We start from the raw sequence: 25171 nt of genomic DNA, 5'->3' as shown, positions 1-25171 counted from the left end.
ACATATGTCTCTCTAAAATCCTAATATACGCCTCAGAGTCAATGGTACCTTCACATACATGCAACTCACCCATGCCGTGGGCACTGATGCACCCCCATACCATCACAGATGCTGGCTTTTGCACCTTTCACTGATAACAAGCAGGATGGTCGTTTTCATCTTTGGCACAGAGAACGCGACGCCTGTTTTTTCCGAAAACTAGCTGAAATGTGGAATCATCTGACCACAGCACACGGTTCCACAGTCTTTCAGTCCATCTGAGATGAGCTTGGGCCCAGAGAACTCGCCAGCGTTTCTGCATAGAGTTGATGTATGGCTTCCTCCTTGTATAATACAGTTTCAAGTTGCATTTCTGGATGTAGCAACAGACTGTGTTAAGTGACAATGGTTTTCCGAAGTACTCCTGAGCCCAGGTGGCTATGATTGTCACAGTAGTGTGGCGGTTTCTTAGGCAGTACCGCCTGAGGGCTCGAAGATCACGTGCATCCAACAGTGGTTTCCGATCTTGCCCTTTACGCACTGAGATGTCTCTGAATTCTCTGAATCTTTTCACAATATTATGTACGATAGATGTTGAAAGACCTAAATTCTCTGCAATCTTGCATTGGGAAATGTTTCTTTTGAACTGACTAACAATTCTCTCACCAATTTTGGCACAAATGGGTGAGCCATGACCCATCCTTGCTTGCAAAGACTGAGCCTTTGATGGACGCTACTTTTATACCCAGTCATGATACCTCACCTGCTACCAATTAGCCTGCTTAATGTGGAGTCTTCCAAACCGGTGTTACTTGAATATTCTGTGCAGTTTTCAATCTTATTTTAACTCTGTCCCAACTTTTGTTGAGTGTGTTGCAGCCATCAAATTCTAAATTTGTGTACATTTACAAAATACAATTAAGTTGGTCAGTAAAACTATTGAAAATCTTTTCTTTGTACTTTTGTCAGTTAAATAAAGGTTCACGTGAATTAACATATCACAGATATTTGTTTTTGTTGCATTTTAGAAAATATCCCAACTTTTCTGGAAATGGGGTTTGTACTTTGAACTTTGAAATTTAAACACTGACTAGAAAGAATTGGGGAGAGCTCGTGGGGGCTATTGACAGCAATGGGTTTACTTGGCTATGATCAGATTAAAGAAGAATTGCACTTAGAGCATAGAACAGTAAAGCACGTGAACAGGCCCTTGGCCCACAATGTCTGTGCTGAACGTAATACTAAATTAAACAAAATCCCTGCAGCCTGCACATAATGCCAATCACTCCATTTCCTCATTTCCTTCAAGTACATTTGTCTGTCCAAAAGCTTTTTAAACACCACTAACTTTATCTGTTACTGTCACAACATCTGGCTATCCATTCCAGGCACCTACCAATCTCTGTCTCTAAAACTTGTTCCACATATCTCCTCTCATCTTCATTGTATGTCCTCCAGGCTTTGACATTTCCACTGTGGGAGAAAAGGTTCTGACTGCCTAACCTCTCTCATAGTTTTCTAATCTTCCTTCAGCTTCCAATAACCCAAAGGTAACAATTCAACTTCGCGCAACTTATACTCTTTCATCCAGATAGCACTTTGGTAAACCTCTCCTGCATTCTTTCTAAAACCTCCATGTTCTTCCAGTATTGTGGCAACCAGAGTTAAACTCAATACTCTAAATGTGTCATGACCAAAGATTTACATAACTGCAATTGCTGCAATACAGCCTTGATTAATCCTCATGTGGTAAGTTCGTATCAGTGAAAAGAAACAGAGCTCAAAGATGTAGGCACTGAGTACCTGAGTGCGTCATTTCATCATTCTTCTCAGATGAAACAACATCTGGAAGCTGTTTCAGCAATTGAGTAAATAAATCAGTGAAAATAGTGTCACAATCCCCACCGGGTACCTGTTGAATGTATAAACTAGTTTTTTGTTTATCCAAATGAACAGCAAAAAAAGTATTTTTGACAATGTATCTGGTATCCCTTGGGTCTGCATTACATTGGTCCACAAGTAGCCGTATGACACCAGATTTAAATACTAAATGCTGCCCTTGAACCCAGAGGGAGATCGTAACATAGTGCCTCAAGGCTGATCACAGCTGTTTGCAGCTGACACTGTGTTTAATCTTGTGCTGTTGATCACATTGAGAAGGCAGGAGAAGAGACAGACTGATTAAAACCATAATTATCAAATTTACATTTTGTATTTCTTTTCATGAAAATCCCACTATGGGTTGGAATTTTCGCCTCCAGTGCTTTTTGGATTGATGGTTCAAGCACCCTTATGTTTATGTGGATATTATTTATAGCTGAAAATTATGCAAACTACTTTTCAAGCCATCTCAGGCCTCTGCTGACCCTCAGCACATTGAAGGACAAAAAGAAAGGTCATATATTTATTATTATACAGGCTATCTATCAGCACGTTGAAAATTCCTCCACAATAAACACTTACATCAGTCAAGTACTGTTAACTTGGAGAAAATAACAGTAATACATTAGGGTATACCTTGACTGCCACTCAGCAATCAGACTTTGGAGGATAATTTTAAAGTTGCCATGTAAATATATGTTTTTGTCCAAAACAATTCATTGTTCCATCACAAGATATTCATATAAGTCTGATTGTAAGAAAAGAATAACTTGAGGATTCCCACCAACCAAGCCCCCACCCCATATACCAATGACTAATGAAGTTCCTATGTATTTATTGTATAAATTAAATCAGGTTTCATAATTTGATAGTTATCTGAATGGTAATACTTTGGATTATCTACTCACCCTTTGAGAGTTCCTAGGGTTTAATGTTGCCTTGACTTAATAGTCAGCTGTTTCTGCTACTCTGTTCAGTAATTTCATGTGGTCAGATGGAATAATTTTGAGCCATATTTATTCAGTAAGGTGACATGGTCTTATATTTAATAAGATCAGTGAGACGAGAGGCCTAGAAGAGTATTTGCTGGAGTATCCTAGACTCGAATCAATACCGATATTGAGACTGAGACGAGAACAGGATTCTTGTCTAAGTGCTAGATGAGAGCCTGTCAAGACCAGATGAGAATCTTAGTGAGGTAGAAATCCTAAACACAATCACAGACTGACCCAAATTTGGGCTGATGATTGAGCACTGAACCTTCTAGAGGCGATTGGCAGTCCAACTTAAAGGTGCATTACCGCCACCAACTGGACTGGAGTGTGGTGTAGAGAGTTGGGAAATAAAACCCCTACTAGTTCTTTATCAACTGAAAACTAAATTAGAGCACTAAACCTGAATTTAGGTGCTCCTTAAGTATCTAAATCTTGGCACAAAATCATGCCTGCCAATTAGCAGGATGGGCCTAAACCTTAACGGAGACCATGCCAGCTATCCAAACTCTGGAGAATCAGAGCATATAATTCCCGGAAGCCGCCGCAGTCGGGTGCATATCACAACCATCAGTTCACTTGAGAACTTCTGCCTCTTTTCTCCTATGAAGCTTGTGAGGGTTTGGTCCTGGCTTGAGATGCAGCTGAATTTGGAAGAGCTGCTTCCATTGCAAAATGAAAGTGCTTCCAAATGGAAAATAGAAAATGGATACCCACTATTTCTCAGTGAGTATTTATGAAATGAAATGACCAAAAACATGTCCCATCAATCACAACTGAAGGAAATGCCTCAAGAAGTAGCTGCCAGTGAAAACAAACTAGACCATGCAGAATACTGACATCTAATATGATTGTTGGTTTGTTATGAGATTCATTACTTAAAGCCCTCTTTCTTGAGGAGCTTTAAGTAATGACAATTTGTTTCGGTACTCCTATATTAGGCAGGGAATTTGGTCTGGGTTCAAAACCATATTGCCATCCATCTACATCTGGCTAGGCCATAATGAAAACAGCATGACTGGACTTTATCTTTTGCAAAGTATATATAAATATCCAATCAAATTGTCAAAGAGAACCAGATTCCTGAACGTAAATAACTGAAAGTCATAAATAGATCAGTGGCACTGACAGCAATAAAATTAATGAGTTGTTTCAGGGAGAATCCAAAGACCAAAGTAGAAGCTCAAAGTTATTTTGCACAACATTATGGTTCCTTAAGGTTGTCACAGCTGGGGGGTGGTGGGGATAAGCTCCCACTATCTATTAAATGCACTAAATGGCGTGTGTTTCAAATAGCCTCTGACAATCAAGTTCATCTCCTGGCCTTCACATGTGTCTTAGCTGCTAAGCCCAGCGAACTGTTTCTACTAACAGGAGAAGGGCCAAAGTTGGGTTATTTGGTGCCTTAAAGCCTTTGGGCAGATGGGGGCTTATCAGCAATGGTTGGCAGTTCATCTAGGAGAGGGAAGACTTTGATCTCAAACCTTTGTTGCTTTGTGGCTATGCTCACTCAAGGGGAAGGCTACGGGAGTAAACCTCCATAAAAAATCCGGAGGTGGATTCCCTAAGGCAGTTCAACGTTGACTGGCAACTCTTGTAATGCTTCTGGTGCCAATTGTATCTGTCTCTGCTGTCCCTTTGGATTCATCAGCTGCGTGGAGAGTGGGAGAATGCATGGGTATTGGCTTGTTCTCCATATCATACTGACCTGGTTTGCATACTGGCTGGAGTATGACAGCTAGGATGCAACATCTGTGGTCAACCCCAACCAATGGAAGGTGTCACAACATTACAGTCCTTGAATTTTTGTCAAAGTTACATATTGAAGAATTATTGTCTATGGATATACAAATAGTCAGGGTGTTGATTGTGAATATCTGGACTTCTTGACTGCTTTCAACAAACATTACCTTCAGGAGTCTAATAAGTGTGACAGAAGTTTGCTGTTAAAACCTGCTGGCCATTGGTTGAACGTGCCAAAATGCTTTGTAAACGTTTTTACTCCAAACCTCAGATTAGTCAAAGGTTGCATTCACCATGTAGAGTCCTTTGTGCTCAAGTCAATTGTAGAATTGTTTCTGTGCCCCCTGCTTCCTCAAGCTCGCAATGTCTAATGGGAGGACCAGATACAAATGTGGAATGACCTTCCAGAGGAAGTGGTTGAGGTTGGTACAATGCCAACTTCTGAAAGGCAGTTGGACAACGACATGAATAGAAAAGTTTAGAATGTTATGAGCCAAATTCTGGCAAATAGGTTAGTTTGAGTGGGAGGCTTATCTAGATGGACCAAAGGCTGGTTTCCATTCTGTATGAAACTATGACTCTATAAGACTAAGTGAGGATTCTGTCAAATGGACATGCAATAAAGAGCTTGGTATTCACATCTGCAGAGGTGGAATGAACTGGTCATAGAGTTATAGAAAAGTACAGCACAGAAACAGCCCCTTTGGTCCATCTAGTTCATACTGAACCATTTCCTTGACCATCTCAAAAGGAAGCTGAACATTATTTATAGTTTGAAATTAGGTAGGAAATGCCAGTTATCCCTAAACACTGTAGATATTCATGGAATGGAAACAGGGATTGCATGTACTATTGTGAGTTTGCCAGCTTTCATCAGCAATTATAATGGAACTGATGCACAATATTCCCTACCCAAACATGTATAAAAACTCACTCAATCCAGTTCAGTAATTAGCTTTTGGAAAATGCCCATTATTCTCTTAACCATGAAAAACCCATTTATGGAATAGTAATATTTAACAGACACACATTTGGACATCCTCAGGCACATCACTGTACAACTGTAGTTGTTAAATGATAGGCTGACATGAAACTTGAGTCTGGCATTGTTACTAACCGTTGGTATGGGAAACCATATTCAGTAGGTTGTGAACTGTCTCCATTAATAAAACTTGCTGGTTCTGTAAGGCACTGTTGTTCTCCGTGGCAATACTCAGGTGCTTCTCAAGCTCTCCAATAATTGTGCTCTGCTTCACCAACAAGTCTTGTATCTCCAACTTCTCCTCTTTCATTAACTGCAGCTCTGTTTCGTGTTTACCTTCTAATTCTAGGACTTTCTGCTCCAGAAAGCTAAAGACAAGAAGATAACAAGAGGAGTTTCAATATGCCTAGTAGAATATTTAACACACATATTTTGTGTACAAACATTATTCACTCTCTTGACCCATCCAAAGATTCCTGCTGTTCCTAAAGTCTTTGAAATTAACGTTCACTTTGGTACAATTTGATAAACTGTGTGATTTCTTCAGAAGTAATAGTTACATGGAGGGTATTGGTAGATTAAAGTGTTCGAAATTTCTTTGATGAGGAAAAAAATTTTACAATCATATTATCTTATTTCATTGTAAAACATTTTTTGAAATGCAGAGGATAAATCAAGACAGGAACATCTGAAACAACCATTTAATCAGTACAATTAAACTAGCTCCATTTCAAATGTAGGATCACAGTATGCAGATTTAAGCCACAGTGGGACCAAATATCTTCTCATATCTTTACTTCACAGAGTGAATTAGTATGCGCTGAATGCAGGATAAAAATCATCTTCAGAGGGTTACTTTTTAATCTACTTTGTTTCCTGGATCACTGCCCACTCGCAAGTGTCCTTGAATAGGTGGGAAGCGGTACGGTAGTTGAAATATTGTAATTTGACACAAGTGAATGGTTTGCCAAACCGTTTCAAATGGAAGATTAAGAATCAATCAGATTATTGTTTTTTACTGAATGCACTGATGGGCCAGAGCTGGTAAGTACAACTGATATCCTCATCTCAAGGAGGACATTAATGGGTCAGACGGGGTTTTTAAAACAATCCAGCAGTTTCATGGCCATCATAATCAATGATGATTTATTTTTAATTTTAAATAATGTATTAATTTTAACAGAATTTAAGTTCTGCAACTGTCATGGTAGGATTTAAACAGACCACCTGAATTTTGAGTCAAGCTTCTGAGTTACTAGTTTGAGAGTGTTATCATCATAGTGAAGCAGCAAGAGATGTTTGAACATGAACAATGAAACAAACACGATGTTGAAGGAACTCAGAGGGTTCAGCACCTTTGGAAGGAAATGGACATGTGAATGATTTGGGTGAAACTCTTCTTTGGGACCCAGTACAGATGGAGTATCTCAACAAAATGAGGAGGATTTTATCGAAACCTATCAAATTTTGAAAGACCCTGGTGGAGCAGATATGGAGAGAACATTTCCTGTTGTGGGGGACTCTTGGACCAGAGGGCACTGCTTCAGAATAGAGGGAGTGTCACTTGAGAACCAAGATGAGGTTGAATTTTTTTAAACAGAGAGTGATGAATCTGTGGAAATTATTGCCACAGATGTCTGTGCAGGCCAGTTCATTGGGTATATATAAAGGTGATGTGATAGGTTCTTGATCAGTAAGGACCTCAAAGGTTATAGGGAGAAAGCAGGAGAATAGCCTTGAGAGGAATAATAAATCAGCCATAATGAAATGACGGAACAGACTCAATGAGCTGAAAGGCCTAATTCTGCTCCTATGTCTTTTGGCCTTGTGGTCTGACCCTTTTAGTACTTCCATCATCTTGCATGTTGCTTCAGATTCCAGCATCTGCAGTCTCTGTTGTCTCTCCATATTTGAATGTAATATGTTTGGGCATGAAACCTGGAGCTCTGGAATGAAACCAACATTTTTATTAACGCCAGGGACACTGAACACTTGCACTATGTTTTTCTGGCATTGCTGGTTTTATTCTCCAATTTTCATTTTTAAATCATTATAATCCAAGAACTGTCACATTTGATAGAAGAATGTCCAAAATAATATTCTGCCAAAAAGACTGGAGAATATGTTCACAAGTGATCTAACAGTCATCTCAGTGGTGTCTGCCTGGATCTGCATGAGACAACTATAAATCCAGCGGTCAAATTATTAGGTATTCCCGTATATCTGCTTATTGAGGCAAATATCTAATCAGCTAATCATTTGACAGCAGTTCAGTGCATGAAAGCAGGCAAACATGGTCAAGAGTTATGTACAGTTACTGTTCAGAACAAACATCAGGATGGGGAACAAATGTTATCTTTGACTGTGAAATGGTTGCTGGTGCCAGATTAGCTGGTTTGAGTATCTCAGAAACTGCTGATCTCCTGGGATTTTCATGTGTAGCATTCTCTAGAGCTTATAGAGAATGATGCATGAAACAAAAAAAAGCATCTAATGAGTAGCAGTTCTGTGAGCAAAAATGCCTTGTTAATTAGAATGTCAGAGGGGAATGGTTAGACTGGTTCAAGCTGATAGGATGGCAAAAATAACTCAAATAACCATATAGTACAACGGTGGTGTGCAGAAGAGCATCTCTGTATTCATAACATATCAAGCTTTGAGGTGGATGTGCTACAGCAGCAGAAGATCCCAAATGTATATCCAGTGGCCTCTTTATTAGATACAGGAGGTACCTAGTGAAGGGACTAGTGAGTCTAGATACTGACTGAAATAGAAATGCCATATGATTTGGAAATAAAAACACGGATGGTCCATTGTCTATTTAGCTTATGATGATCTAGGTCCAATTCCAATTATCTACTTTCAATCCAAATATCCTGATAAGTTACAATGTCTAGCTCTCAACCGTGACTTTTCAAAGGATACCACGCTCAAAATCTTTATGAAGAGAGAATTCCATATTCCATAGAAAAGTCATGCTGTCTGAGTTACTTAGATTTTTAAATTTTTTATGTTATAGAATACTAAAACACCACAAGATAAATTGTGGAGCTCTCTGTTGCTGCATATCTCAACAGCTAGCCTAGCAATGCGAGGCTCTAGGCGTTTCAGTAACAACACCTGCATTTTAACGCACCTGTTCTTTTCCTGGAGTTTGGTAATTTCCTGTGTCTGCACCATGATTTGTTTCTCCAGTTTATTGGTTGACAATGAGTTCTCTAACAACTGTATTTCAAGCCGTGATGTTTGATTCAGAACCTAAAAAGATCACAAATTATCATTCAGAGCAAAGTTCTTACTTCAGACTTGATGCAATACCTGTAGAACGTTGAGGAGTCATATGATTTAAACAGATAGCTTGAAACCAGTGTTGGTTACAGGCAGAATGATAGGTTTTGCATTATGTGAGATTTTTCCCCATATTTGCATGCAGTGAAGGGAAATTCAATGTGAATTTAAAGCACTTGAAGTTATTTGGAAAGACAGGTTGACAGTGTCTTGGAATATTTGCTTCAAGGAAAGGATAATAGTTGGAACTATAAACTCTATTTCTCTCTTTCCAGGTACTGCTTGATGCACTGACCACTTCCAACATCCTCTCAATTTTTCTTTAATTTTGGAAATTGCAGACTCTGCAAAATATTTCACTAAAAGGCATGTAGCTACAGTAGATCTGGGCAATTTATGATTAAATAGAGGCAGAAGAATTAGGGATAAATATAGAATGGACAAAACTCCAAGCACTCTTTATTGTTTTGTGTAAGCAAGTGTGTACATATTAAAGTAAAGATTCCAGTAACTAAAATTTCTTCCATCTAAAAAGACTATTTCTACTCCTGTTATCCCACGGTTTTGCGACTGGGTTGAAAATGGTGCACTAATAGCCGCCAGAAAAGGAAATACCAGAGTTAATGCTTTCTCTTTATTTCGTGCCTCATCAACTATTCATGCCCTTCGGGCAGTGTAGTAACAAGAAAATGGAGTGAATGTTGACTCCTAAGAAATGGCAAAATGAGGGAGAAAGAGGTAAGACAAAATTTAAATGCTTAAATACTTGTCATCCCAACCACAAATCATGAGTCACATTTGGTTATTCTTTCCTCCAATGATACTAAAAGATTAAAAACTCTACAAACTGGATTGAACTCTAGCTTCTCCATTTTGTATCTGACCCTACTGTTCTTCCCTGCTATTGTTTCCTCTTAATGTCTACCACTGAAAGCGGTGAACACAGTCCAGTCTTTCACAGGCAAAGTCCTCCCCACCATTGAGCACATTTACAAGGAGCACTAGTGCAAGAAAACAGCATCTATCTTCAAGTACCTCCACTATCCAGGCCATGCTCCCTTCTCACTGCTGTCAATAGACAAGCGATACAGGAACCTTGGGCCCCACACCAAAGTGTTACCTGGCAACAGTTATTACCTGGCAACTATAGGCCACCTGAGCCAGCATGGATGTCACTCACCTCAACTCTGCACTGATTTCACAACCTACAGACTCATGCTCAAGGACTCTACAATTCATGTCCTTGGTATTATTTATTTATTTTCAATTTGCATAATTTGTCTTTTTTCACTTTGATTGTTTGTCTGTCTTTCTCTATGTATAGCATTCATAAATTCTATACTATTTCTTCATGTTCCTGTTAATGCCTGCAAGAAAATAAATCTCAAGGTAGAATACAGAGGCATATGCATACTTAAGACAATAAATTTATTTTAACTTTGACTTAATATGAATACAACATCATGAGAAGGGTAAGTGCAAGCAGATTGGGTGGATGGGACTACAACTAGAGGTCAAGGGTTATGAAAGGCGAAATGCTTAAGAAAAAAAAAATGAGGGGAAATTTCTTCCCTCAGAGGGTTGTGAGAGTGTGGAATGAGCTGCCAGTACAAGTGATTTCAAGCTTAAGAGAAGTTTGGATATGTGCATGGATGGTAGAGGCATGAAGGGCTATGGCCCATGCAGGTCGGTGGGAGTAGTCTAAATGTTTTGGCATGGACTAGATGGGCCAAAGGATCTGTTTCTATGCTGTACATTTCTGTGACTCTGTGTACTAGTTCTGTCCTCATGTCTCCCTAGACCCTCAGTAATTTCCTTTACCCCTACAAATTACTCTGGTGGATTCCTGTTTTCTTAACTAAAACTTCAATTCTGTCCACTCTGTAGTTAATTTTGCTCTGGTTGTATTACTATAACAGACTCAGCATTACCATAGAGTGAAATGCCATATGTCCTTGCCATGGGAAATGCCACGGAACCTTTCCTTGTAATAGCTTACATTATGACAATCAGGATGAAAATTTAATGTTTTTCATCCCAGTATTTTTAGCTATATCCATCGAGCTCAGAAAGCAGAAAATCATTAATCTACTGAATAATACAATTAGCTGGAAATACAGACCCATGTAGAGTAAATAGGCTTGAGACAGTAATGAGTCATCAGCCATGATCAGAAGTGCAGCACTCAGCAAATAGCTGGTAATATACAGAAGGAAAATGTTTACAAAGATGAAATAGTGATGCAAATTGCTGAATACAGAGAATATACAGTAGTCAGCGAATGTTCGTAAAGGATTAATTGGCATTTAGGTGAGGATATAATGAAATTTTTTAATGAATTCTTCACAGTCCTATTGAGTTGTGAATTTTTGCCCTTAAATCAGTTGTTGAGAAATCACAATTGTCAGTGTTATGATCAAATATACTGTTACTTCCTTTCATGTTCAACAGCGAAATAATAACTGCACCAAGGAGAGATGAATGTATACATCCAATTTGGTCCACTTCAGTTCAAAGTTCAAAGTAAATTTATTATCAAAGTGTTTTTTGTTTTATGAGTAAACATATTATAGATTAGGTAGTAGGCAATATACCTTCTTTTTATAAATACAGCTCTGTGGTGATATAGTTCTAATTAACTCTTTTATATATTGTAAGGTTAGTTTGGAGTAGGGTAGTGGGAGGGTAGGCTGGTAACTAACTTTATACGGTTCTACTATGGGTGCTTTTCTTAATTGTTATGAACTGTACTTTGATATGTTTGTTTTGCACTGTATAAACCTCTTTCTTATTGTTTGTTTTTGTTTTGTTGCATTGTAAAAGCTTATAAAAATTTAATTAAAGAAAGTACATATATGTCACCATATACAACCCCGAGATTCATTTTCTTGGGGGAATCTCAGGTTGGAATCCTCTTGCTTGGGTTGTGCGCCAATTCAGTGATATTTTAGAAATATGTCAAAATTCACTGCTGTTAGTCAAACGCAGATGAACTCCTGGATAAAGTGGAAGGTTTACATTGAGTATTGCATACAGTTCTGGTCACAAAATTATAGGAAAGATGTCAACAATATAGAGAGAGTACAGAGAAGATTTACTAGAATGTTACCTGGGTTTCATCATCTTAAGTTAGGGAAAGATTGAACAAGTTAGGTCTTTATTCTTTGGAGCATAGAAGGTTGAGGGGGGACGATAGAGGTATTTTAAATTATGAGGGGAATAGATAGAGTTGACGTGGATAGGCTTTTTCCATTGAGAGCAGGGCAGATTCAAACAAGAGGACATGAGTTGAGTTTTAGGGGGCAAAAGTTTAAGGGTAACATGAGGGGGAGTTTCTTTACTCAGAGAGTGGTAGCTGTGTGGAATGAGCTTCCAGTAGAAGTGGTAGATGCAGGTTCGGTATTGACATTTAAAGCAAAATTGGATAGGTATGTGGGCAGGAAAGGAATGGAGGGTTATGGGCTGAGTGCAGGTCAGTGGGATTAGGTGAGAGTAAGTGTTCGAAAAGCAGAGATGGCCTGTTTCCGTGCTGTAATTGTCATATGGTTATATGGTTTACCTGTGTTTCCACATCGGTGAGTTTGCGTGTTTGTTCTGCAGTCTGAGTTAGGAGATTGGTTCCTATTTCCAGCATGGCCGCAGTCTGGTTGTGCACAACATTTCGTTGGATCTCCACTATCTCAGTCTTCACGCTGTCCTGAATGTAGTTTTCAAGCTGTAATGAAAAAATAGAATGCAAAGATTCAATATGAGATAAGTATATCTATCTTTTCAGTTGCAAAAGGCAATAAATTATCTTTTTGAAAAATTGATTAGATCTCCACGAGATAAGATATAATCCTTAGTATCTTATCATTAGAGGTTCTATTGATGGAAGGGCTTTTATCATAGTCTTTTCCAAGGAGGTAGTTAAATAGCAGCACCTTGAAAAACTGGGAGCCCAGCACTAAGATAACATGCTAACAGCAGAGTTCTGCTGCGAATTCTCAAACTCCTTCAGGAATTATTTCCACTGAAATGCATGTAGTAACCAACCATGGTTAGGCCTTTCCCACCATTAAACACATCTACATGAAACACTGTCACAGGAAGCAAAATCAGGTTTCATATTACCGACATATAGCACATCATGAAATTTTTTTGTCTTGTGGCAGTGGTACAGTGTGATACATAATAATAGAAAAAAATATGAATTAGAGTAAGTATATATTAATATATACAGGAAGAAGCTGTTTCTGAATTGTTTTGTGTGTGCCTTCGGGCTTCTGTATTTCCTTCCTGTTGACAGCAATGAAAATAAGGCATGACCTGGGTGAAGGGTGCCCTTAATGATGGATGCCTCCTTTCTATGGCTTTGCTCCTTAAAGATGGCCTGGAAACTATGGAGGCTAGTGCCCATGATGGAACTGAATTTGATAACGCTCAGCAGCTTTCTTCCACCCTGTACAGTAGGGCCCCCATAGCAGGCAGTGAATCAGCCGGTTAGAATGCTCTCCATGGTACATCTGTAGAAATTTGCAAGTGTTTTAGGTGACATAGCAAATCCCCTCAAACTCCTAATGAAATATAATGGCTCTCATGACTTCTTTGTAGCTGCATTAATACATTGGGTCCTGGTTAGGTCATTCGAGATACTGATACCCAGGAACTTGAAATTACTGACTCTTTCCATTTCTGGCCACTCTATGAGGCATGTGTGCCTCGTCTTACCCTTTCTGAAATCAACAATTGGTCCTCACTGCTGCAGTCAGATAGAAGGTACCAGAGCCTCAGTATTCACACTACCACATTCAAGAACTTTTACTACCCCTCAGCCATCAGAATCTCGAACTAAAGAAGTTAACTACACTCACTTGCCCATTCATTGAGATATACCCATAACCAATAATTTCACATTTAAGGACTCTTTATCTTATTTTCTCATTCTTATTGCTATTTATTTATATTTGCATTTGCACAGTTAATTGTCTTCTGCACTTTGGTTGAACCTTCATTGATCCTGTTATAGTTACTATTCTATAGATTTGCTGAGTGTGCTGTAGGAAAATGAATCTCAGGGCTGTTTATGGAGTCATACGTAAATGTATTTTGATAATAAAACTTATTTTGAATGTTAGATTTTAATTATGGATAGATTATTTTCTATGTTTCTAATTCTAAATCCTTGGAGTCCTATCGTCAGAGGTCCTTTTGATGAAGGGCCTCTTCATTTCAGTCTCTTCTAGGGAGGTAGTTGGAAAGCAGCAGCTTTTGAACTTGGGGGCCCAGCACTAAGATAATGTGCTAACAATAGAGAAAGGAATTGAACTGCAACTTCTCAACCTTCTTCAGAAATTCTTTCCATAGAAATGCTGTGGATCCTCAAGAAATAGGCACTAATTATAGTTAGATCATCTTCTTGTATCTAATTTGAAGTGTGAAGTTTAAGCACTAATTTGTCCTCAAAGGCTTACATACCAGAGAATAAATGCCATGTAAATTACCCTTTTGCAGCAGCGGCACCATATCATAAATATCATATATCATATATGATACGTATATCATAAATATGACCAACATACAGTATGTTATGTACACTTAAATTAACATAAAATGTACATAAGTAACATGACATAATAAACAATTATAATATTATTGTAATTTGAAAGGAATATTGTCCAAGGTAGTATTGGAATTTTTTTTTAGGATGTTTCAAGAACCTGAAATGGACTAGTGAAAGAATTAATCTAGATATTCACACCTACTTACAAACTCTCCCGAAACTTCCAATTTTCACTTCACAGCAGCATTTTCTGTTGCTTCAAGTTCCCATCGACATTGAACCAAAGAAACGGTAGTCATTTGGGAGAAATGACCTGGAATTCCTCGCCAGCAATTTGTAGAAGATTTATAGCATTTATTTCAGGCCATTGATTTCATTTTTAATTTGAATATTTTATTTCAAAAGAACATGAATTAAGTATTTTGCTTTATACTTCAGGTTGAATAATCCAAATATTAAATTCATTTTATTGGCATATCTGTTACAAAAATATGTCATCATAGCAATCATATTTTCCTATTTTCTGATGCAAATCTGTCTTCCAGCCAATGTGACAGCAACTCTAGCAATGGTTGCAAATTCTCTCCTCACATTTGAAGAAAATGGCAAGAAGCTTCTGGGAAGAAAAATTGCTGGGAATGACAGCACCAGTCCACAGGGGAACATATAAATCTGCACCACCCCTAGAACAAACAACTGGGATGGAAATTATGTTTGCTCGTTATGAGAAATGGGATTATAGCAAATTGGAAGCCTCTTTCACACAATGTTTAGTAATATATTCCTAATGGAAAACAAAAATCAGACACAATACAATAAAATAACAGAACTTATTGTTAAAAGAGCCCAATGTTCCCACGGCCTTTCATAAAAGTGTTTTCCATCAAAATCTGTCAGAGACTTAATGAGATATTAATATAGATAACCTTGCTTGATATGATAGGTTGCAAAGAATATTTCAAAGAAGTACGTGAGTAGGTACAACAGGATAAGCTAAAGTTATAAAAGCCAATATTAAACAATTAAGATCAAGGGTGAGCAAGTATTTGCAGTTAGTTGAAAGAAAATACCTTGAAGGAGGTTACAAAGATGGAGAGGGTGAGGCTGAAGAGGAATATGAACACAAGGATAAGAAGTTTAAAATCAAGGTCTTGCTTAAGCGAGGTCAATGTTAATGAACAAGTATAAGTCTGCAATGGGAACGGGAATTAAGAAAAAACCTTGGTGAGATAAAGCAAGGCGTCATTGGTAGTCTGGCTGGCTCAGTAGGACAATGGTTGATGCTAAAGCCATAATGGTTAGAACAACATGGGTTTGATTCTAATGCTCCTGCTGTGTCCATATAGTATTCTCTCTGAAAATTAGATTTTCCTTCCACGTCCACAAGATGTGCTGGTTGTGTAATGGGCCACAGTAATCATTGGTTATGAAAGTGAGGGAGAATTAAATCAGGGAGAATTAATGGGCATGAGATCGAGAATATGTTCCAGGAAAGTAAATGGGAAAATGGGATTGACAGGTTGTTTTGAGAGATCAATTGGAATTGATGGACTGAACAGCCTTCCTCTGTAAAAAAAAATGAAAACCTGGGTTTCAGGTGATGTTTCTAACTGGCAGGTACCACCATAAAGAAAGTAGAGGACAAGGAAAAATCCTAATTGGATTGCAGAAAGGAGAGGAGAGAAGAAATAGCATTGTAAATGATTTGCTGCCCACAATGGCTGAATGATAATGTAGTGAGTAGAAGAGAATAGCCAAAAGTGAGGAAGATGGGAAGTGATGTACGACCATGGTCGCACAGGATGTCAATAGTGACTTGACAAAGGCTAGATGCTAGTGATCAAACCAAGATGTTCTGAAACTTCTGCATGTTTAGAACTTTAGCGGGAAGGAAGAAGTAGAATGACAACTTAACACAAACCTGCTTATGGCTTTCAAAGTCCAAATTCTGCCTCAGGGTCAGCCAAATGTGATGGACTTTTCAAAGAGATGTTGAATGCAGTAAGTGAACTTGGTTACTTTTAAGAAGGAAAATACAATAACTCTTAATAAACTTGTCACTGAAATTTTGGCTATGACAATGGCAAAAATAGGAACTTAAATTCTTGTTTTTATTGTTGAAAACATGTAGAAAGTTGGACTTCTATCATCCTTGCATCTCCAACTTGCCAACCTAAGGGGGAATTTGGCAATGAAGAGTTTAAATCAACTTTATTTGACAAATATCCAAATATGGAAATGTGGAAAAACACAGTGAAATGTGTCGTTTGCATTGAGGATGTGCTGCAATCAGCGTGTGTCGTCATGCTTCTGATGCTAACTTACCGCCCATAATTTACTGATCCTAACTCATACGTCTTTGGAATGTGGGCAGAAACCTGAGCGGTCAGAGAGAACTCATTGGTCACAGGGATGGCACGCAAATACTTTACAGAAAGTGGTGGGAATTAAACCCTGATTTACAAGGCTTTTGGCTTACCGCTAACACTACTGTGCCGTTCAATGAGTCAGAGGAGGGAGCTGTTCTGAGAAAAAAAATGTTGGTTTTGGAATTGCATAAAATAAATGAAAATTTATTTTAAAAATGGCACAAGACACATTGGATGTGAGAAAGGTTCCTGATTAGGATATAGCAGTCAACTTGGCAGTGTAAGGTATTAAGGCTGTTTGTCAGACTGTTGTGCTTTTCATTTCACGGAGTTTGTAGGATTCACTCCAACTGTATTTTCACAGTACATAATCTGTGCAGAAGCAGTATTACGTCATTACCATATTGAGTCCTTTCTGTAGACATCTGTATGTTGATACTGCAGCAAAAATATTTGAGTGTATGTTTGTTTGATGCATTTAATGGCTAATTTAAATCTTGCATAAACCCAGTGCTTCAAATCAGATTGCATAGGTGGGCATGCAGAGCGGTGGGGATGAGCTGTACCAAGGCTGTCAGTGCTGGAGTTGGATTAAATCCATCCCACGGTAATGGGATGAAAAGGCCTTTCTGAGAGCTCAGACAGACTCACTCCAGATGAACGATTCATCCTCACAGATGTGACCCCACAAGCACTGACATTTCCATAATTCAGAGTTAATTGGCACTAAATTGGCACACTTGCTCAAAGAAAGGGCTAAAGGCAGCCAAAGGGAAAAACAATGGTAAAACAGAAATCTGCTCTGCTGGAATTGTTGTGCATTGGAATGCTTCTCTGGCAGGATTAGTGTTGTATTTCTCTATCTGACCAACACCGTACCTGCCTTGCAAGTGATTGCAGTCCACTATGCTCCAGCAAACATTCTCAATGATTCAAGTCCCTGTTTACGGTTATTTATATCTTCAGATGTAGTCAATTAAGGGAAGGTGTGATTATTAAAATTTGGCTGGAAAAATGAGTGGCAGGAAAGTTAGTGAATTTATATATCTTTAAACATTAAAGTTAATCAAAGGATGGGAATTCAGTGCTGAACAGTGACATGGAGCTAAAAGATCAGCAATGCCATTGAATGGTAAAACAGGTAATTGAGGAGGGTGAGGGAGGGTGGTTTGGTACTGGGGGCAAGTGGCCAACTACTGCTTCTATTTTGTTATTTTGCTGTTCAGTAAGCAAATTGATGGCTGACTGATTAAAATGGAGTTATTTTAAGGTATGCAGATAGATATTAAATTAAACCCCAGTGTTTTGATCAAAAATAAGTCATGTTTCATTCAACATATGACTGCTCATCAAAAGGAGAGCGCTGCTTTAGTGGGATCTGCAGAGAAATGACTGATCTCCAGGAAAGGATGCCCCAGTCCAGAGGTCCATCACATATAAAAGCACCAAGATTTGATGTCACAGTGTCTGCAGAAAGTAGATTTCATGGGTTAATTCCATAGCAAATAACAGTTCATGCACATGTGAAGAAAGGAAGAAAGAAATTCATTTTTGGACAACACACTTCAGCCTGGACTCTGTCCAATTACTTAAAGTTAAAGGGAATTCCTGACATATAATGCTTACTGAGACAATTAGATTTAGATTTTTAAAAGATTACTCCATAGCACTAGACTCAGAATCAGGTTTATTATCACCTGTATGTGACGTGAAATTTGTTAACTTAGCAGCAACAGGTCAATGCAATACATAATCTAGCAGAGACAGAGAGAGAAAAAAATAAATAGAATAAAACATAATGAACAAGTAAATCAATTACGTATATTGAATAGATTTGTAAAAAAAATGTGCAAAAACAGAAATACAGTATATCAAAAAAAGTGAAGTAGTGTCCAAAGCTTCAATGAACTGTCCAGCTTCACTAGACTGAAAGTGTATTTAAAATACAAGTATCAGGAAGCCTAATTATAGAATCATGAAGTTATACAGTGTGGAAAAAGGCTATTTGACCCAAATCACTCATGCTGACCAGTGAGCAACTTACTGTGTGAAGCACCTCAACCAACACTTAGTCCATAGCCCACGAAGCAATTTAAGTGATCATCTAGGTCAGGGGTTCCCAACCTGGGGTCCATGGACCCATTGCTTAATGATATTAGTCCATGGCATAAAAACCGCTGGGAACCCCTGATCTTGATACTTAAATACTGTCAGTGATCCTGCTTAAAGCACTCTCTAAGGTGGTACATCCCAGCACTTAACCACACTCTGGATGAAGAAGGTGCCCCTCATATTCTCACTGAATTTATGTCCAGTAGCATTATCTACCTTTGATATGGGGAAAGCTTTCCTGCCTTCTGCCCTATTTATATCGCTAATGATTTTATATATCTCACTTATATTTCCTCTTTAACTCCTCCATTCCAGGGAGAACAGACCTAGCTTCTTCTATCATTCCTCAAAGCTGAACGGTTCCATCTGCAGAAGCATCCTGGTGAACCTCTGCATCCTCTCCAGCACTTATAATCCTCGATGACCACTACTGCACACTGCTACTGCACTACTGCACAGCTTTGGTCTGACCAAGGTTATATAAAGTTGAAGCAAAATCACTTGCTGCTGAACCTCTTTTCCCCAACCAATGAAGGCTAGTTTTCCAATGTCTTTTCAGCCATATTGTCTACCTGCATTCAAGGATCTACGGACTTGTCCTCTGAAGTCCGCCTTTTCTTCAATACTCCCTCAGGGACTCCTATTCATGATGTGTGTCCTAGCCATATTGGTATTTCAAAACTGCATTATCCTGCATTAAACTTAACATGCTCCATCCGATCTCAGCTCAAAATGATGACTGTTTTATTCCACAGATGTTACTTGACCTGCTGAGAATCTGCAGTGTTCTGTGAGTTTTAATCTGCTCCATCTGCCATTTTAACCAATTTCACCAACACGTTGTCATTGTCAACACTGCCTATCTTCACAATCAGAATCAAGGTTAATATCAGTGGTATATGTCAAGAAATTTGTTATCGTCATGGTAGCAGTACAATGAAATACATGAACAATAAATATAGAGAAGAAAACTGAGTTACATTAAGTATATATGTCTATTAAACAGTTAAAATCAGTAGTGCACTATAAAATAAATAAAAAAGTAGTGAGGTAGTATTCATGGGTTCAACGTCCATTTAAAAATTGGATGGCAGAGAGGAAGAAGCTGTTCCTGAATCATTGAGTGTGTGCCTTCAGGCTTCTTCTGTACCTCAATCCCATTAGAAGAGGGCATCTCCTGGGTGGTGGAGATCCTTAATAATGGATGCTGTCTTTCTGAGGCATCACTCCTTGAAGTTGTCTTGGATACTATAGAGGCTCCTACTCATGATAGAGATGATTAAATTTACAAGTTTCTGCAACATAATTCAATCTTGTGCAGTAGCTCCACTCCTCCCATACCAGACAGTGATGCAGCCAGTCAGAATGCTCGTCATGGTACATTTGTTGAAGATTTTCTGTGATTGGTTGACAAACCAAATCTCCTCAAACTCTGAATGAAATACAGCCACTGTCTTGCCTCCGTTATTGCTGCATCAATAATCAATATGTTGCATCCAAGTCAGGTCGTCAGAGATATTGACAACAAGGATCTTAAAATTTCTCACTCTCTCGACTTCTGCTCCCTCTATGGGGATTGGTTTGTATTCTCTTGACATCTTTGTGTCATCTTCATGTCATTCGTAATCTTACTGATCTTACCAAGTAATTTACAAACACAAAGATCCCAGCACTAATCCTTATGTCACAACTAGTTATAGCATTTGCATTACCCTTTCTTCCCTCCGTCCAAGTCAGTTTTGGATCCAGCTTGCCAACTTGCCTGAATCCCATTGACCCTAATGTCTTGAACTAGTCTCCTATGAGGTATCTTGACAAAAGCTCCCGTGAAGTCCATTTAAATCATATCTATTGCTCCATTGTCAATATACACATTGCTACCTCTCACAAATTGGTCAGACAGGAACTGTGCTTGACAAAGGCATGTTGGCTGTCTGATAAATACCTGTCTTTTCAAGAAATCATTAATCCACACCCGCAGAAATGTTACTAGTATCAACCCTATAAATGATGTTACCACTCTCTGGGTTTAGAAAGTGGGTTATGAGGAGAAGAAAAAAGAAGCTCTAGATAGAAAGGTTAGTATAAAGTAAATGATATTTGGCCCAACTTGATCAACAAAGTATTGTGGATCGATGAACCATCTATCCATAAGACAAGGCCCCATCCAGAGAAATGATCTAACAGCTAACTTGAGTTTTGATGCTGAACCAGTTGTCAAAACTATCAACATGTGAAATTGTGTGTATGTTACTTATATTTGCAAATATTACAATTCATTCTAAATCTTTCAGATATGTAAAAACAGAACACATTGTAAGTTAATTTTAAGCATTAAAATTATTTCATTTTATTCATAAATGTAAAATAATTTACATCTGTAACTGCTGGTTAATTACAGGAAGCTGGAGCTTCATCAGAAATTCAGAGCCTAGTGTAAATGATTCTGGCAAGAACTTCTCTGAGAGCTCAGGCCATCCATGTTTATATACATTTCCAAAGAAGGTCCTGACTTCCATGCGATAAAACTATTACATGCAAAACTGGGCACTTCTCTCAGGAATATCCAAGTCATTAAGTCTGCTTCTCTCTCCATGGATGCTGCCTAACCTGCTGGCTATTTACAAAATTGTTGATTTTATTACTGTATGAAGTATCCCTGCGGAAAACAATACCAGATAATCAATTGCTGTTGTTTGGAAGCTTTGTGTCAAAGCAGCAGAATAGTAATGAAGTCAAAAATAAAACCGTGATAACTTGCAGATGAATTGGTGGAATGAAGACCCTGAGAAGTTCAAGAACTGTTCAAGTCTTTCTACTAAATTATGAAAGCCAGTCTTAATTTGAATAATTTTGGATGTCTTAATGATCCAAATGCACAGCACATGCTGGCTCTGAGCACAAGTGCTTCCAGGGTGTTTCATCAAGAGCACTCACATAGATACTTCTCAACACCCTGTGATGTTAATTTTGGCACACAAAGTGTGACAGCACTACAGGTGCTGAAGATTACATTATCAGCTCTGTGCCCTTTCAAAAGAGGCAACATTTGATCAGCTGTAAAACAAAGATAACTTCAATCCTTTTCACAAAGCTAACAGAACTCAATTAAACTGAAGCTATTTTAAATTGTTACAAGATCATGAATGGCTCCAAATTAAATGAAAGGAAATTATGATTCCAAATTGAAATTGGTGCTTACTCATTAATATTATAAGATATAAATTCCAAAAAGCTTAATACCTTATCTTGAGAAGAAAGATATAGCAAGACTGGGAAGACTCAGCAAGTTAATTGGCATTCCAGGTAATCATTTCTTTTCTATAGAAAGAGAAACATCTTCCAATTCAGTACCCTGATATCATTCATGCCTCACACATTTCCTGAGGAAGCACTGAGTCAGAAAGTAACAAAATTTGGCTGATCAGTTGAGGTGGCCATATCAAGTGAAGACTAATTAAGCAGGTGCAGTTTATGTTCTCCTTTTTTAACTTAACCCTTCAAATTCTGAACTAATTTTAATGTTTTCAATGAAAAAGGTGAAACAAAAATAAGTAGACATTGATTGGCTTATAGCAAAGAGGCAACTCAGGTTAAAAAATATAAGCAACACTCACAAAATGCTGGAGGAACTCAGCAGGCCAGGCATTTATGGAAAAGCGTATAGTTGATGTTTTGGGCAAGACATTTCATCAGGATTAATTAAATTAAAAATATATAATTGAGGGAGGGAAAATTAAGAAATGTCTGAGACACAAAACAGAACTTGTATCGATTTTCCTGACAGATAATGAAATATAAATATTGGAAATCTAGGAAAACAAAAGAAAATGCAAATTCTTTAATATCATCAAGAAATAAGTTCCAGAGAAATTAAGGAGCCTGGAAGATAATAGATACCCTGGACCTGATCTGCATCCAAGTGATTTACAAGAATGGATATTAGTAATGACCTTCTAAAGTTCTCTAAAGCTCCAGTCTATTGGAACATAGCAAATTTAACTGCTTTATTCAAGACAGGAAGAGGGCAGACTAGCTAACTGGATATATGCTGTCAAATATACACAGGAATTCATTATTAAAGACATTACTACACTTTTATGGTCTTTATATGATTAGGGAAATTGTTGTAAATTTTTGAAAAGAAAATTATCTTTGCTAAATCCAACTTAGTTTCAAAGTTACAAACAAGGAGGAATCAACAGAACTATGTTACCTCCTATCCAGATGCATCACAGCTTGCTAAGACAACTTCCCGAGTCTACCATGAGAACATTCCCTTCCACTGACTGTGACTACTCTTCCCACTGCCTTTGTAAAGCAGCCAGCATAATTCATTCAAGCTGCTTTGCACCCTGACAAAAGATTCTCTCTTTTGTCCACTCTCTTCTTCCATTAGGCAGAAGATACAAAGGCTTGAAACATGTACCAGCAGGCTTAAGGTCATTTTCTACCCCACTGTTTTAAGTCTGTCCAATGGACCACTTTTCTCTTTTATTTTGCTCTACCAAGGGCCCAAGTGGCCTGACAGCTGATTTGTCTAGAGGCGGTGCACTTTCTCTGTTGCTGTAACAGTATGTCCTACATTCTGCTTTTCCATTCGTACTACTTTGATACATGTTTTGTTGCTTTTCACTCCTTGTGGTGCATTGGGTGGCAACCTTGCTGTTTCTTTCGCATTTGTCAGCTTTTTTGATGCACAATCCAGCATGGATGGGAACCATGCAAGGAGCGTGCCGGATTTGGTGCAGCTGCCACCACACTACCGGTCTGGTATATTTATTTGAAATTATCTTTATAGATAGCATGCAAAATAAAGCCTACACTATATGTTTGTATGTGTGATAATAATAAACCAATTATAAATGACCAGGGAAAGGGGATATGGATATTCAAATGGAATTTGACTTAGCATTGTATAAAAGGTTGCTAGTAACTAATGGCTAATGGTATTGATTGCAATATCTGTGTATGATCAGAGGATTGACCAAGGATAAAATTTAGAAACAAAGTGTAAAAAGGTCTTCTTCAGGTTGGCAGGCTTCTACTGGTGGAATGCCACAAGGATCAATATTGAATTATTAGCAATTTGCAGTCTACATTAACGACTCAGATGAAAATAAAGTGCAAGAGATTTTGCAGATGCTGGAGATCCAGAGTAACACATCCAAAATGCTGGAGAAATTCTACAGGTCAGGCAGCATCCATGGAGAAGAATAAAGAGATGACAATTCAGGCCAAGGCCCTTCAGCAGGACTGAAAATAAAATACAATGCTTTCATATTTGCAACAGTAGATGAAGAAGATGCAAAAAAGAAGTCTGTCAAGACAAGTAGATAACATTTTCTTTTTTCCCTCCTTTTGAGCAAGTATATGGGGACTGTGAGGTTATTCACTTTGATATGGAAAACAGAACACTTTTGAAACAGAGATGAATTTGCAATGGTTGATGGCTTATTCTGTGAAAGATTAAAAGTTCCCACACATGTTCAACGAGCAAGTTGAAAGCAAATGACATATCAATTTTCACACACGTGTAAGGGAGTCTTGTATTTGTGCAGAACTTTGATGAGACCACATCTGGTGCCCAACCGCCATACCTAAGTTGAGAAATACTGGTCCTTGATTCTTGGAGAATGGGCAAGGAAATGGCAGATGGAATACAGTGTTAGGAAGTGTATGATCAAGTACCTTTATAGAAGAAATGAAAGAGTTGACAATTTTCTTAATGGAGAGAAAATACAAAAACAGAAGTGTAAAGGGACTTGGGAGTTCTTGTGCAGAATTCCCTACAGGATAATTTGGAGGTTGAGTCTGTTGTGAGGAAGGCAAATGCAATGTTAGCATTTATTTCTAGAGGACTAGAATATAAAAGCAAGGATGAAATGTTGAGCATTTATAAAGCACTGGTGAGGTCTCACTTGGAGTACTATGAACATGCTTGGCTGCCTTATCTTAGAAAGGCTGTGCCGAATGATTCCAGGATTGAACTGCTTGTCATATGAAGAGTGCTTGATGGCTTTGGGCCTGTTTTCAGTAGAATTCAGAAGTATGAGGGGTGACTTCATTGAAACCTATCACATGGTGAAAGACCTTGATGGAGTGGATGTGGAGAGGATGTTTCCTATGGAGGAAAAGTCTAAGACTGGAGGACATAGCCTCTGAGTAGAGGGGTATCCTTCAAGAACAGAGCTGAGGAGGAATTTCTTTAGCAAAAGTTTGGTGAATCTGAGGAATATTTTGCCACAGGCAGCTGTGGAGGCCAAGTCTTTATGTATATTTA

The 25171-nt window shown here is 38.2% G+C and overlaps 1 protein-coding gene across 2 annotated transcripts in view; it reads right to left on the bottom strand.

The window, feature by feature from the left end:
• The window catches only part of angpt2b (angiopoietin 2b), a 228559-nt gene that overhangs the window by 87851 nt on the left and 115537 nt on the right, over positions 1–25171 (bottom strand). For both annotated transcript variants that reach the window (XM_059954378.1, XM_059954377.1), the window contains exons 3-5: positions 12425–12580; positions 8714–8835; positions 5713–5945 (exon numbers count right to left, since the gene is read on the bottom strand). In XM_059954378.1, the coding sequence (XP_059810361.1) occupies positions 5713–5945; positions 8714–8835; positions 12425–12580 (511 nt within the window). The remainder of the gene's footprint in view (positions 1–5712; positions 5946–8713; positions 8836–12424; positions 12581–25171) is intronic.

Source organism: Hypanus sabinus, chromosome 30 (genome assembly GCF_030144855.1).
Source record: "Hypanus sabinus isolate sHypSab1 chromosome 30, sHypSab1.hap1, whole genome shotgun sequence".
Classification (NCBI taxonomy): Eukaryota; Metazoa; Chordata; class Chondrichthyes; order Myliobatiformes; family Dasyatidae; genus Hypanus; species Hypanus sabinus.
Note: the sequence above shows the minus strand (reverse complement) of the source record. Positions and strands in the feature narration are given on the sequence as shown.